The sequence below is a fragment of the Trichinella spiralis genome, assembly GCF_000181795.1.
Source record: "Trichinella spiralis strain ISS 195 chromosome Unknown Scfld9, whole genome shotgun sequence".
Classification (NCBI taxonomy): domain Eukaryota; kingdom Metazoa; phylum Nematoda; class Enoplea; order Trichinellida; family Trichinellidae; genus Trichinella; species Trichinella spiralis.
The window spans coordinates 6,849,627-6,862,307 of record NW_003526948.1 but is presented as its reverse complement, the minus strand read 5'-3'; the positions used below and the strand labels follow the sequence as shown (position 1 = coordinate 6,862,307).

Here is a 12,681-nt window from a genome sequence, read left to right as displayed (position 1 = left end):
AACTGTCAAAAGTTGTACATTTGGCATTAAAATAAAAATACTTATGAAATACTATCAACAATGACAATTTTTAGAAAATTTTACGAAAAATCACTTTTCTCTCAATCATGAACAAAGTTTATTTACCAAGGTGAAACGTTTATTTTCACTGAAATTCCATTCTAACATGCAAAAGAAATCATACTAGCTTGAAACAATGGAAAACAGTGCGATATTATTTTCATTTGATTAAAATGTAAAACCGCTTTCAGTGACCAATTTTGTTAACTTTTTAAATAATTGAACAAGCTGTAGGAAAGCTTTCATTGATATATACCATACGCTAAAGTTTTGAAAGTGAGACAAGAAAACATAAAAAATGCACACTTTAACTAGGCTGAAAAAGTGCTGATTTTTAACGACAATCACAATAGTTATCATAATAAGAAGAAATTCAAATTATTGCTTTTATGCCAAAAATAGGATATTTTAATTATTGCTTGATCATCTTTATATTTTTCTTGGTAGAATAAATTCACCGTGAAAATGTATTTGAAATGACATATTTGTTGAGGCCACTTGCCATGAAAGGTACAACAGATGAGAATGCAAGCATGGCAAATGAGCAACCAAAATAACTGTCTATTAAAAAAAAGACCATCTACTGTAATTTCAATACATGGGAAGTAAGAGGCAACAGGATAAATTTGGAATTGTAAAAAGTTGATAAATAATTTAACTGTACAGCATGTTTAACTTACAAAGTAAATGTGAGTTAAAATAAAGAACATTAAATAAAAAAAGTAACTGCCAGCAAATAAAATAAAAAATGTATTAAATTTAAAAAGGGTAAAATTTGTTGAAATGAATTAAAAGAATTGAAACTATCATTAAGAGAAGTTTTCATTTCAATGAATTACAGTCGGTCCGCAACATTCACGTTATGTGCATTCCGGCGGAAACTGCTTTATTTTCTCATAAATATACATAATTGCATTTATCGTTATGGCGGTTTTGAAATTTGCAAATGTTGACAGCCGACTGTGTAAAATATGAATTTCTATACATGAATCTAAAACGTATTGTAATAAAAATATCAATAAAAATTAACCCAAGAAAACTGAATAATTAGCATTAAAAATATAATTATGCATAGCGATGAATTACAAAATAGACTAGACAACAGGTTCCAGTAGTGAAGAAGCCAAGCAAAAATTCCTGCGTAGGAGACAGCTGGATTGTGTTGGAATGAAAAAAAAATGATCAAAACCCAACATTTGGATACGATGAAAGAAATTAATGGAAAGTTGATGAGCTAATTAATCGCGGTACTCAACCAACATATGGGTGTGAATATCACAAAACCATATTATTAAAATGGTTTTTGATGATCATGGTTCCTCATGATGAAATATTGTATTCACAACCCGTTTTGTGAATATCACAAAACCACATTATTAAGGTGGTTTGTGATTATAAAAACCCTAATGCTGAATGCTTGCATTGCGAAAATCTTGAACTATGAGGCTTTATTTAGAAGTATGACACTCACACGCATACGCATGCCCCACAATAAGATAATAAGGTAGTAAAGGAATATAAAACGTAATCCAATGTATTTGGATAAAAATATTCAGGTTGTTATGCCGCAGTTTTGAAAACGAATGGTTAAACACTAATAATGTATTCAAATAATAAGTATATGGTGTGATCATGCTATTCGACCAGTGCGATTATGCATAGCTTTTCATGCCTTGAACTTTAAATATGTTTCAAGATTTAATAAGCATATCATAACAGGCAATGATGGTTAATGTGAAATACCGTTTTATCAGTGCGGTTGTGATTACTCCCAATGTTAATGCCGATTGTATTTTTGTACGAATACTGTAGCATCATGATTGTACACGCAATTTTCGCAATGCTATTATATCGAGTACCTGCTCCGGCATCATCGCGCATGATTTACCAGTGTGATATTATATGCATATTGTTGATGCCGAAGAAATCGAAAACCATATTCTTTTTGCTGATACTTGTTGATTTTAAATCTGTCGCATATGCATCGTAATGTTTTTGAATAACATCATATGAGTAATGATGGTTTCGAATATCATTGTATGCATAGTAATGTTTTTCAATTATGAATTTTTCATTGAATTAAACATATCGATAAAAATTAACCCAAGAAAACTGAATAATTAGCATTAAAAATATAATTATGCATAGCGATGAATTACAAAATAGACTAGACAACAGGTTCCAGTAGTGAAGAAGCCAAGCAAAAATTCCTGCGCAGGAGACAGCTGGATTGTGTTGGAATGAAAGAAAAATGATCAAAACCCAACATTTAGATACGATGAAAGATGTGTAATCAAAAGTTGATGGGTGTGCTGGTTGTGGTTTCTGACAACCACCAGGATGTAATTATCACAAAACCATATTATTAAGGTGGTTAGTGATTATAAAAGTGTATTGCACTACATCCTGCTTTTGAAGAGCTGTTGGTGTTTTTCACATTGGGTGAATACCACGCTCCTGCTCTCCCCCTTTGGCCATACGAAAAGCCTTTTCGTATTAGCAGGGGACATGGTCCTAGACCAGTAAAAAACACCATACACAGGGATTCCCATGTTTTCGGTTGAAGCAATTACTATTGTTTTATGAAACTTGTTGAACAATGATTAAACCGTCGTAGTATTCGCATATAAAGTTGATGAGCTAATTAATCGCGGTACTCAACCAACATATGGGTGTGAATATCACAAAACCATATTATTAAAATGGTTTTTGATGATCATGGTTCCTCATGATGAAATATTGTATTCACAACCCGTTTTGTGAATATCACAAAACCACATTATTAAGGTGGTTTGTGATTATAAAAACCCTAATGCTGAATGCTTGCATTGCGAAAATCTTGAACTATGAGGCTTTATTTAGAAGTATGACACTCACACGCATACGCATGCCCCACAATAAGATAATAAGGTAGTAAAGGAATATAAAACGTAATCCAATGTATTTGGATAAAAATATTCAGGTTGTTATGCCGCAGTTTTGAAAACGAATGGTTAAACACTAATAATGTATTCAAATAATAAGTATATGGTGTGATCATGCTATTCGACCAGTGCGATTATGCATAGCTTTTCATGCCTTGAACTTTAAATATGTTTCAAGATTTAATAAGCATATCATAACAGGCAATGATGGTTAATGTGAAATACCGTTTTATCAGTGCGGTTGTGATTACTCCCAATGTTAATGCCGATTGTATTTTTGTACGAATACTGTAGCATCATGATTGTACACGCAATTTTCGCAATGCTATTATATCGAGTACCTGCTCCGGCATCATCGCGCATGATTTACCAGTGTGATATTATATGCATATTGTTGATGCCGAAGAAATCGAAAACCATATTCTTTTTGCTGATACTTGTTGATTTTAAATCTGTCGCATATGCATCGTAATGTTTTTGAATAACATCATATGAGTAATGATGGTTTCGAATATCATTGTATGCATAGTAATGTTTTTCAATTATGAATTTTTCATTGAATTAAACATATCGATAAAAATTAACCCAAGAAAACTGAATAATTAGCATTAAAAATATAATTATGCATAGCGATGAATTACAAAATAGACTAGACAACAGGTTCCAGTAGTGAAGAAGCCAAGCAAAAATTCCTGCGCAGGAGACAGCTGGATTGTGTTGGAATGAAAGAAAAATGATCAAAACCCAACATTTAGATACGATGAAAGATGTGTAATCAAAAGTTGATGGGTGTGCTGGTTGTGGTTTCTGACAACCACCAGGATGTAATTATCACAAAACCATATTATTAAGGTGGTTAGTGATTATAAAAGTGTATTGCACTACATCCTGCTTTTGAAGAGCTGTTGGTGTTTTTCACATTGGGTGAATACCACGCTCCTGCTCTCCCCCTTTGGCCATACGAAAAGCCTTTTCGTATTAGCAGGGGACATGGTCCTAGACCAGTAAAAAACACCATACACAGGGATTCCCATGTTTTCGGTTGAAGCAATTACTATTGTTTTATGAAACTTGTTGAACAATGATTAAACCGTCGTAGTATTCGCATATAATCAGTATATGGTGCGTTTACATTATTCGACCAGTGCAATAATGCATAGCTAATTAAGCTTTGAAGTGTAAATGCGTGTTATGATTTAATAAACATGTCACAATAGGTAATGATGGTTAATGTGAAATATAGTTTTATCAGTGCGGTTGTGATTACTCCCAATGTTAATGCCGATTGTATTTTTGTAAGAAAACTGTAGCATCATGATTGTACACGCAATTTTCGCAATGCTATTATATCGAGTACCTGCTCCGGCATCATCGCGCATGATTTACCAGTGTGATATTATATGTATATTGGTGATGCCGAAGAAATTGAAAACCGTATGTTTGCTGACACTTGTTTATTTTAAATCTGTCGCACATGCATCGCAATGCTTTTGAATAACATTATATGAATAATGATGATTTCAAATATCATTGTATGCTTTGTTTTTGAATTATGAATTTTCTTCATGAAAATAAAAGGATTTTAAATAAAAGTATGAATAAAAATTAATCCAAGAAAACTGAATAATTAGCATTTAAAATATAATTATGCATAGCAATGAATTACAAAATAAACTAGACAACAGATTCTAGTATTGAAGAAAAGCAAAAATTCCTGGGCATGAAGCTGCATGAATGTGTTAAAATGAAAAAAATTATCAAAACCCAACATGTAGTTACGCTGAAATGATCCTGATAGAAAGTTGATGGCATTTCCGTATCGTGGTGTCTTACCACCACCAAGTGATGTATCACGGAACCATTTTATAAAGATGGTTTGTGATTTTGGTTGCTTTATTATGATACTTACATGTTTTGCTGTTTCTCAGCGGAAGAGTGGGATGCTGAAGAAACAAACGTTAATTGGGTGGGGTTGAATGATAGTAATGCTTCATAAATTTGTCAAAATGCGGTTAGGGGTGATATTACCAGGAAACAAATAATTAAAGTATAGTAATGTATGTGATTGGTATAAGAAGCATTAAACTATCCTACTAATGTGATTATGTATATCTTTCCTAAACTTCCCAATTTAAATGTGTGGCAGGATTTAATAAGTATACCAAAATAGGCATGATGATTTATGTAAAATACGACTATCACTGCGGTTGTGAATACTCGCAGTGTTAATGGGTACTGTATTTTTGTACGAATAGTGTAGCAACATGATGATCAGTATAATGATCATACACGCAATTTTAGCAATGCCATTATATAGAGTACGTACTTCGGCATCATCGCGCGTGATTTACCAGTGTGATATTATATGCATGTTGTTGATGCCGAAGAAATCGAAAACCATATTCTGTTTGCTGATACTTATTGATTTTAAATCTGTCGCACCTGCATCGCAATGTTTTTGAATAACAATATATGAATATGATGGTTTCGAATATCATTGTATGCATAGTAATGCTTTTGAATTATGAATTTTTCATTGTAATAAACATATCGATAAAAATTAATCCAAGAAAACTGAATAATTAGCATTACAATTATAATTATGCATAGCAATGTATTACAAAATAGACTAGACAACAGGTTCTAGTAATGAAGAAGGCAAGCAGAAATTCCTGAGCAAAAGACGGCTTGAAACTCCATTTTTTATTAATAATTCTGTTGAATTGTCAGTAACTCTATTTTTCAATATTGCATATTAGAGCAGCTGTCTATTTTATTTTAATTTGAACTTGAGTTGTGTTTTACTGTATTGCATTTGATTTCGCAATGTAATTAATTGTTTTGCATTAGTATCTGAATAATATTTTTCTGCGGCATTGTTTCTTTAATCCGATAGTATTGTTTTTTGTGTTATCTAATTAAAGCAATTTATAATGTAATAAACTTACAATTATTCCGTATTCATGCATGGATGTGGGATGCTTTTGCTGTTATGTGCTCTGTGCATTGTTTTCTTGCCAGTTTTGAGATTAAAATTAGCTCATAATTTGCTTATTATTATCGAATGTAAAATATTTTAATGAACGTTAATGTTTTACGTATTCAAATTTAGACGTGTATTACGAATTTGCTTCTGGTTTTTGAAAAACTTATGACTGTAATACAGCTGAATGCTGATTTGTTGACGTTTTATTTTGTTTTTATTATTTATACTTTGTTCTGATTTGGTTTTTGCCTAATTATGCGATGCAAAGTAGTTTGACGTAGTTTTAGGATTATGTTGCTTCCAGCAAGAAGTGTCCTTTCCGTTATTGTTGATTTTTTTCCAATTTCGATGTGTTATCGTACTTTAGGTATGAAAATCTTGTTTTATTAAAAGAATTACATCACTTTGCTTTTAGTTTATGGAAAAAATAATAAATTACCACTCAAAGGTGACAAAGCTGCATATTTTGATTTCAATACAGAGAAATTGCAAAAGCATTGTTGTATTAATTACTTTATTCAAGGTTAATTATATTGATTATTTATATATGTTTTTATTTTATGTGATGATTATTGGTTAGGTCAAGATATAGTTTTGAAAGATTACTCTGAGTATCCGAGCTGGTTGGAGGAACTTTTGGCGAAAGATTCACCGCATTCTTTATCTCCTGAAGATTACGAGTACTGGAGACAGTTGAAAAAGAAAGATCGTCGATTCAAAAGGAAAAGGAATTTTTTTCGATTTCGATCTTCATTTGTTCAAAGGTATTATCTTGACCGAGGAAAACAGGATGTTTTTAATTAAGCTATGTATTTTATCATTTGTAGTAAACATTTTCGTATGTTTGAAGTAGTTTATTTGCTTATATAGAATGGAATTGTAATCATATTTTTTTCATTGGATGATCTGATTTATCATCAAGTTTGTATTTTACTTTCTTTCATCTGCAATTAGAATGTGCACAAGATTACTGGGTGGGAAATTATTTGTCTTCGTAATCCACACAAGTTAACGGAGAGAGCATTGAGCACAAAACAAGTAAAAGATTCATTAATAATAGCATTGCCCAAAATTCGGTGATCCCGGTGCATAGCTGATCAGCAGTAGATTAGCAATTTATAAATTTATATTAAATTATTTTTATTGAAATTGCAAATTATATACATTGTGTTTAAAGGAATAAAATACAAAAAAGAGAAGCACCAGTAAACATGTATGAGAAGTCCAGGTCAGCTGAACGGTTTTGTTGCATTTTTGTACGTATTTTTTGGGAAAAATATTTACTCTTGTTTATCTGTATTATTTGTCATAATTTTCAAAAAACAGTTTGGAGACTGTAATTGTGTTAGACTGTAACTGGTTTTTAATCATAATAAATTAGGTGCCAGTTAATTGATCAGAAATTGAAAATTTTTCATTTATATTCTTCTCGTTTTTCTTGGTGGAAATTTAAATTCTATGATTGATTATATGTTTATGAATTATAAAATTATATTCAACATTTTATTTAATCATTTAATGAGATTGATTGTGAATTCATGATTAATGTGCTGAAATGATCGAACAGGTGAAATGTTAAAAATTTGTTGGATACAAATAGTAGGATTGTTATTTTCGATCACTTATGAAAATATCTGTTTTTACTACGCGTATGAAAAAATGTTATATTTTTTCAATTCATTTAAATTACTTTAATCAGCGTTGATATTAATTGAATCGATCAGGCCACGTTGAGAGAGATTTTAATCGTCTTCGACGAATCAAGCATGTCACCGGACTGTGTTGACAATCTCGCCACCAAACAGTTTCTCTTTTCTCTTCAGCCATTCCCTTTTGATTAGCAGCGCCACCTGTGTCAAACATAACGTATCTTTTAGGTTCCTTCCAGAGTTGGTTGATGACATTTTTCAACAAAAAACGCTAAATGTATAATTATTAAATATGCTTTCCAAACAATTTTGCACACTATAATAACAAGAACAATAAATGATGATGAGAATAGCCTGTTCGTGAAAACAAACTGAAAGAAAAAGTTGTTTTAAATATTCAAATATATGGTGCTTTGAATGTTCATGTGATATGTTTCGCATGCGTAATCATTTCACATTATGAAATGTAAGCATTGAAAAAAATATTATACTTTTAAACTGTAATGTAAAAAATACGCGTCTAACATGATTTTACAGATACGAAAGATGAACAAACTACATTGTGCTTATCAGCAAATCACATTGTAACTTGAAAATCCTATTGTATTACTGCACTGTTTAATTCATTGATAGACATTAATTGATCATTATTCCATTCAATTGAAGATATAATTTTAAAAATTCACACGGATTAAGTAAACTTATCCGGTTCAATGCTGAATTGTTGTACAGCAGTTTTAATTAAACTGAGCAACTGCTTGGAATATTAAAATAAAGAGAATAATTGAACAATAACAAAAGTAGTATTACTTTTGATGGAAAATGAGAATTTTACAGTTTGGCTTAAAATGAATAATGTTTGGAAAAGAAATTTCAACACTTTTATTACGTTCGTTCATTTTTCATGGTAAATGTATACTGAAATTTTTATGGTCCATTCTGCAACTGTTACTATTCATAAGCAAAGTGGGATTGAATGACAAATCCAAGAAACATTTATCAAGCAACAATTGGGCGTGTATATAAATCTAGGGATTGGTGTTTCGTGTACAAAAAGCAACTACATGGACATTAGTACATGAACATCGAGTAGTACATGGAAAGCAAGTTGAATTTCAAAGTACTATATGTTCAAACTATTGAAAATGCTTGCAAATTAATTGTATATGCAAATGGTGAATATTCCAAGCAATTTGGATTAATCCCAAGTAGAAAAATGCGTGTTTTCTTTTTATCACTGACAAATATACTAGAATGAACAAATACTATGATAGTAGAGTTCAGTTGCACTAAAAATGTTGAATAAATTTATCAAATTATCATGAAATAATAATAGAATTGATCCATTCGAGAGCAATTATTAATTTTTGACGATAAATTACTGAATTTCATAAATTAATTTTCTAAAAAAGTTACATGTGTGAATGTAGATATTTTTCTTTTTTTAAATTTACCTTATTTAAAATAGATTTCACATGACTCTGCTGGGTGACCGCAACAATGACGAAAACAATGCAAAAGTACGTTGCCGCTTCTAAACGTAGCATGAGTTTTTCTAGCCTTTGAAGTTTTAGCAGTAAAGTGATAATTGTCAGTTTTGCTTGTTATTATGAAAAATTTTTAATTGCCTTATATTTTGCTCATATCGCGTAGGTTGATCGCGCGCCGCATGATGGACAAAAGCAATTGACCAATGCAACAAAATGGCATATAGAAAATTTTAATTATTCTTCTTCATATCGTCGTCAATTGTCAATAAAGAAATTCGCGTCAAATGACAAATTAACTGTACCAACTAAATCAGTATGCTAATTAACTTGCCCGAGAACTCTTTGACAAGAAATAGAATTATTGAAAACTTACTTCCACATTGCCTGATTGAAAATCACAAATTACTGTAACTTAACCTTTTACACATATAAACAAATTTATCTTGTTACTTTTTTTAATTTTTATTCGTAAAACTGTCGCTTATTGAAATGGTTTATTTATTTCATATTGTCAGTGCTCATTGAAAGCTTTGATCAATTTTCAAAAATAACAACACCCATACAGAGACACAGATAATGGTCGATATTCGTTTCTCTCATCGTCCATGGTGAATCATTGTCCTCTTAAAAACAAAATGCAAATAAAATTAAAATAATCACTGCGAACAATTTAAACTTATTTCAACTGCAATAATCTTTTCCAAGTACAGTAAGTTGAGAAAAAAATTTTTTTTTCTTTTGAAACACTGCTGAAACTTTAATTTGAAAAATCGCGTGGTCAATGTGACAGTTGATAGTAAATTTCTATTTTTGCAATTGTCAACCGGAGGCGAGTGATTTGTTGGAGTGAAGAGTTCTTTTTTCTTCGAATTGTCAAAATTTTCCATTGCTCGCGTTCTATAAGCGACGTTCCCGGCTGAATTGCGTGCGGAATGAACTTTCAAACAACCATCAAGTCGACAAATTCTGCGCAACATATATTCCACTGCAAAAATTTGATTAAGGAAAAAAAATAACTGAATATTCATTCGTCACGTGGCAAAATTATCGTCGAAAAATTAAATTCATCCCACTGTTTCTTTCTTTTCATCGTTGTTATTTATTTTTTAAATTTGAATTAAATCAAATCATCATCGTACCGTTATTTCGTTGGATAATTTGTTTTCTTGTTCAAAGATCAATTTTCAAATTCAAACCGGTTTTTCTCCTGTTCGGTCCAACATTACAACAGCCCAAAATAATAATAATAATCAACTTCATTTTCACTTAAAAATTTTTTCGTACCGCTGGTGATTTTCAAATATTTTCAAAATACAAAACAAAACATACTACACTACACGTTTAATTTATAAATTCAACTTCGCACTCGCAATATTTTCGAAAATAATGTTCAAGTTTCAATTAAAACAGCAAAATCATCAGACGCAAAATTTACAAATGAATCGCCAACAATGCTCAGCTCCGGCTAAAGGAAAAAATTTTAAAGAAAAAATAAATAAACAAACAAACAATTCATTATAAACATGGATATCTCAAAGTTGCTGCTTGCTGTAAATTGGAAAATTTTCAATGGATACCAACATCAGACAACCAATTCGGCAACTGACGAACGACAGTATGACAATTCGAGCCGAATGTCTAATAATAGTTATGGCCGGGAGCAAACGATGGCGACGTCGCTGTTTGGTGCAAACATTTCAAAAACTTGAACATCAAAACGCATCCTGTTATCAATTATTCCCCTTGCAAGTCAACTAATACCAAAAAAAAAATATATATATCAAAATTTTCTAACGAGAAATTACAAAAAAAGAAAAATTATCTACTTTTCCTCCGTAGAAATCCGAACTTTTCTCCTCATCAAAATTAGGCTGCTCATCGATAACTTCATGGTCTACAATTCAAACAATAAGCAAAATACAATACAGCATATTCTTCTACCGTACATTCCAGTCCCAAATTACGAACAGCACTGTGAATATTCCTTCTCCACAATCTGACTTGAGCATCCCACGACCGTCGACTGAATTTCAATTCCTTAGTTGGTGTTACTGGATGAACCCCTTTGATTCTTGCATCCCTAAATGGTATTACTTGAAATTCAATTTCGAAATTTCCAATCTAACAAAAAAAATACTTGGGAACAGCGTTCAGATAATGCTTGTAAGCTTCACAATTGTAACCCTTCTGTATATCTTTCGTGCGTCGTGCTAGAATATTTTCATCCGTTTCTTTGGCAAACAAAGCTGGTGGACGCCTGTAAAAAGTAACGAAAATTTTCAATCCTACTCATCAAATGCTTCGACAACTTGAGGGTCAACAAATATTTACATAAATAAACGTTTAAAATAAAAATTTTCATGCCACAAAAATGTATTTACAAAATCTGAAATTTATCACATTTTCTTTAAAACGTTTGTTTCTAACATTATAAATAATAAGCCAGTATAAAATAATTTTTAAAAAATATAATTACCTGATTTTTTTATAATGTTGTACCTGACCCAAATGTCTGGACGAAACTTGACCAACCGCAGAAGCTGTCATCACTCCATTCAAAGCAACATTAGCCACGCCACTAGAAGAAGATACTGTCACAAAAATATTACCATGAAAAATCATACAACTTAATCTGGAGCTTGAAATTTGATAACTGAAAAGCTCGTAAAAAAATACACTGTCTTAAATAGATTAATGACAAAATCATTCATTCATTGAAAAAATGGTATATAAAGTATATATGATTTTACAATTCCAAGAATAACTGATACTTTTCATTAGCAATAGCTTGTGCATTTTTGGTAACTGCAGCAACTTCTTTGTCCAATTCATTTTCGAGCAAACGATTTCTGTAGGAAAACAAATATGATTGCACAATTCAAGCAATTATGACCTACTTTTCCATAAAAGGTTCACTCTGCTCAGCCAGATTAACTGACTGTAAATTTTTGGTCACTGCAGCAACTTCTTTATCCTCCAGAAAACCATTTCTGCATAATAAAAAAATATGATTGCGCAATTCAAGCAATAATTCATACTTTTCCACAGAAGGTTGATTGTGTTCAGCAACAGCAATGGATTCGATGAGAATTTCATCAAAATCGTCCTCCAACAAACCACCTCTGTATGAATACACAATTAGTCATCTTCAGAAACAAACATAAATACATCGACAACACAAAATAATATGTACGGAAGTAATTCTTCTTCAGTGTTGGCAAATATAGCTGGATCATCCTTTGTAGATGCAAAGTTTACCGATGGATGCATTTCGGAGTATATGAAAACAGCAATTTTATGCCTATAATCGTCAAATAACGAACATTATAAACTTAACGGAACAAGAAATTCATGTTTACATAATACTGAAAAAGATTGAAATTTTTGAAAACACAATTCAGTATTAAAACAAAGCTTGCAAACATAACAAATAAAATTCCATTACAATGTATAATGTTATCCATTGTAATGGATTCACAAAACGGCTTCATATAACTTTTTACATTAAAACTTTTAAATAAAATAAAACAATTAATATGAATAACTCGTCAATTAATCTTGAACTCCACTGC

General features: G+C 31.2%; 2 protein-coding genes across 2 annotated transcripts; one reads left to right on the top strand and one right to left on the bottom strand.

Moving 5' to 3' along the window:
• Nucleotides 1-5,287: 5,287 nt before the first annotated feature.
• Tsp_10276 (conserved hypothetical protein) lies at nt 5,288-7,050 on the top strand. Its single transcript, XM_003372469.1, has 5 exons — nt 5,288-5,438; nt 6,097-6,120; nt 6,386-6,493; nt 6,551-6,762; nt 6,925-7,050. Exons 1-5 carry the CDS (start codon nt 5,288-5,290, stop codon nt 7,048-7,050), a joined length of 621 nt encoding a protein of 206 aa, XP_003372517.1.
• A 3,449-nt stretch (nt 7,051-10,499) lies between these two features.
• Nucleotides 10,500-12,379, bottom strand: Tsp_10275 (hypothetical protein). The gene is given in 9 exon segments (XM_003372468.1): nt 10,500-10,574; nt 10,936-11,003; nt 11,017-11,189; nt 11,247-11,366; nt 11,586-11,687; nt 11,860-11,958; nt 12,007-12,099; nt 12,148-12,231; nt 12,270-12,379. 9 exon segments carry the CDS (start codon nt 12,377-12,379, stop codon nt 10,500-10,502), a joined length of 924 nt encoding a protein of 307 aa, XP_003372516.1.
• Nucleotides 12,380-12,681: the final 302 nt, after the last annotated feature.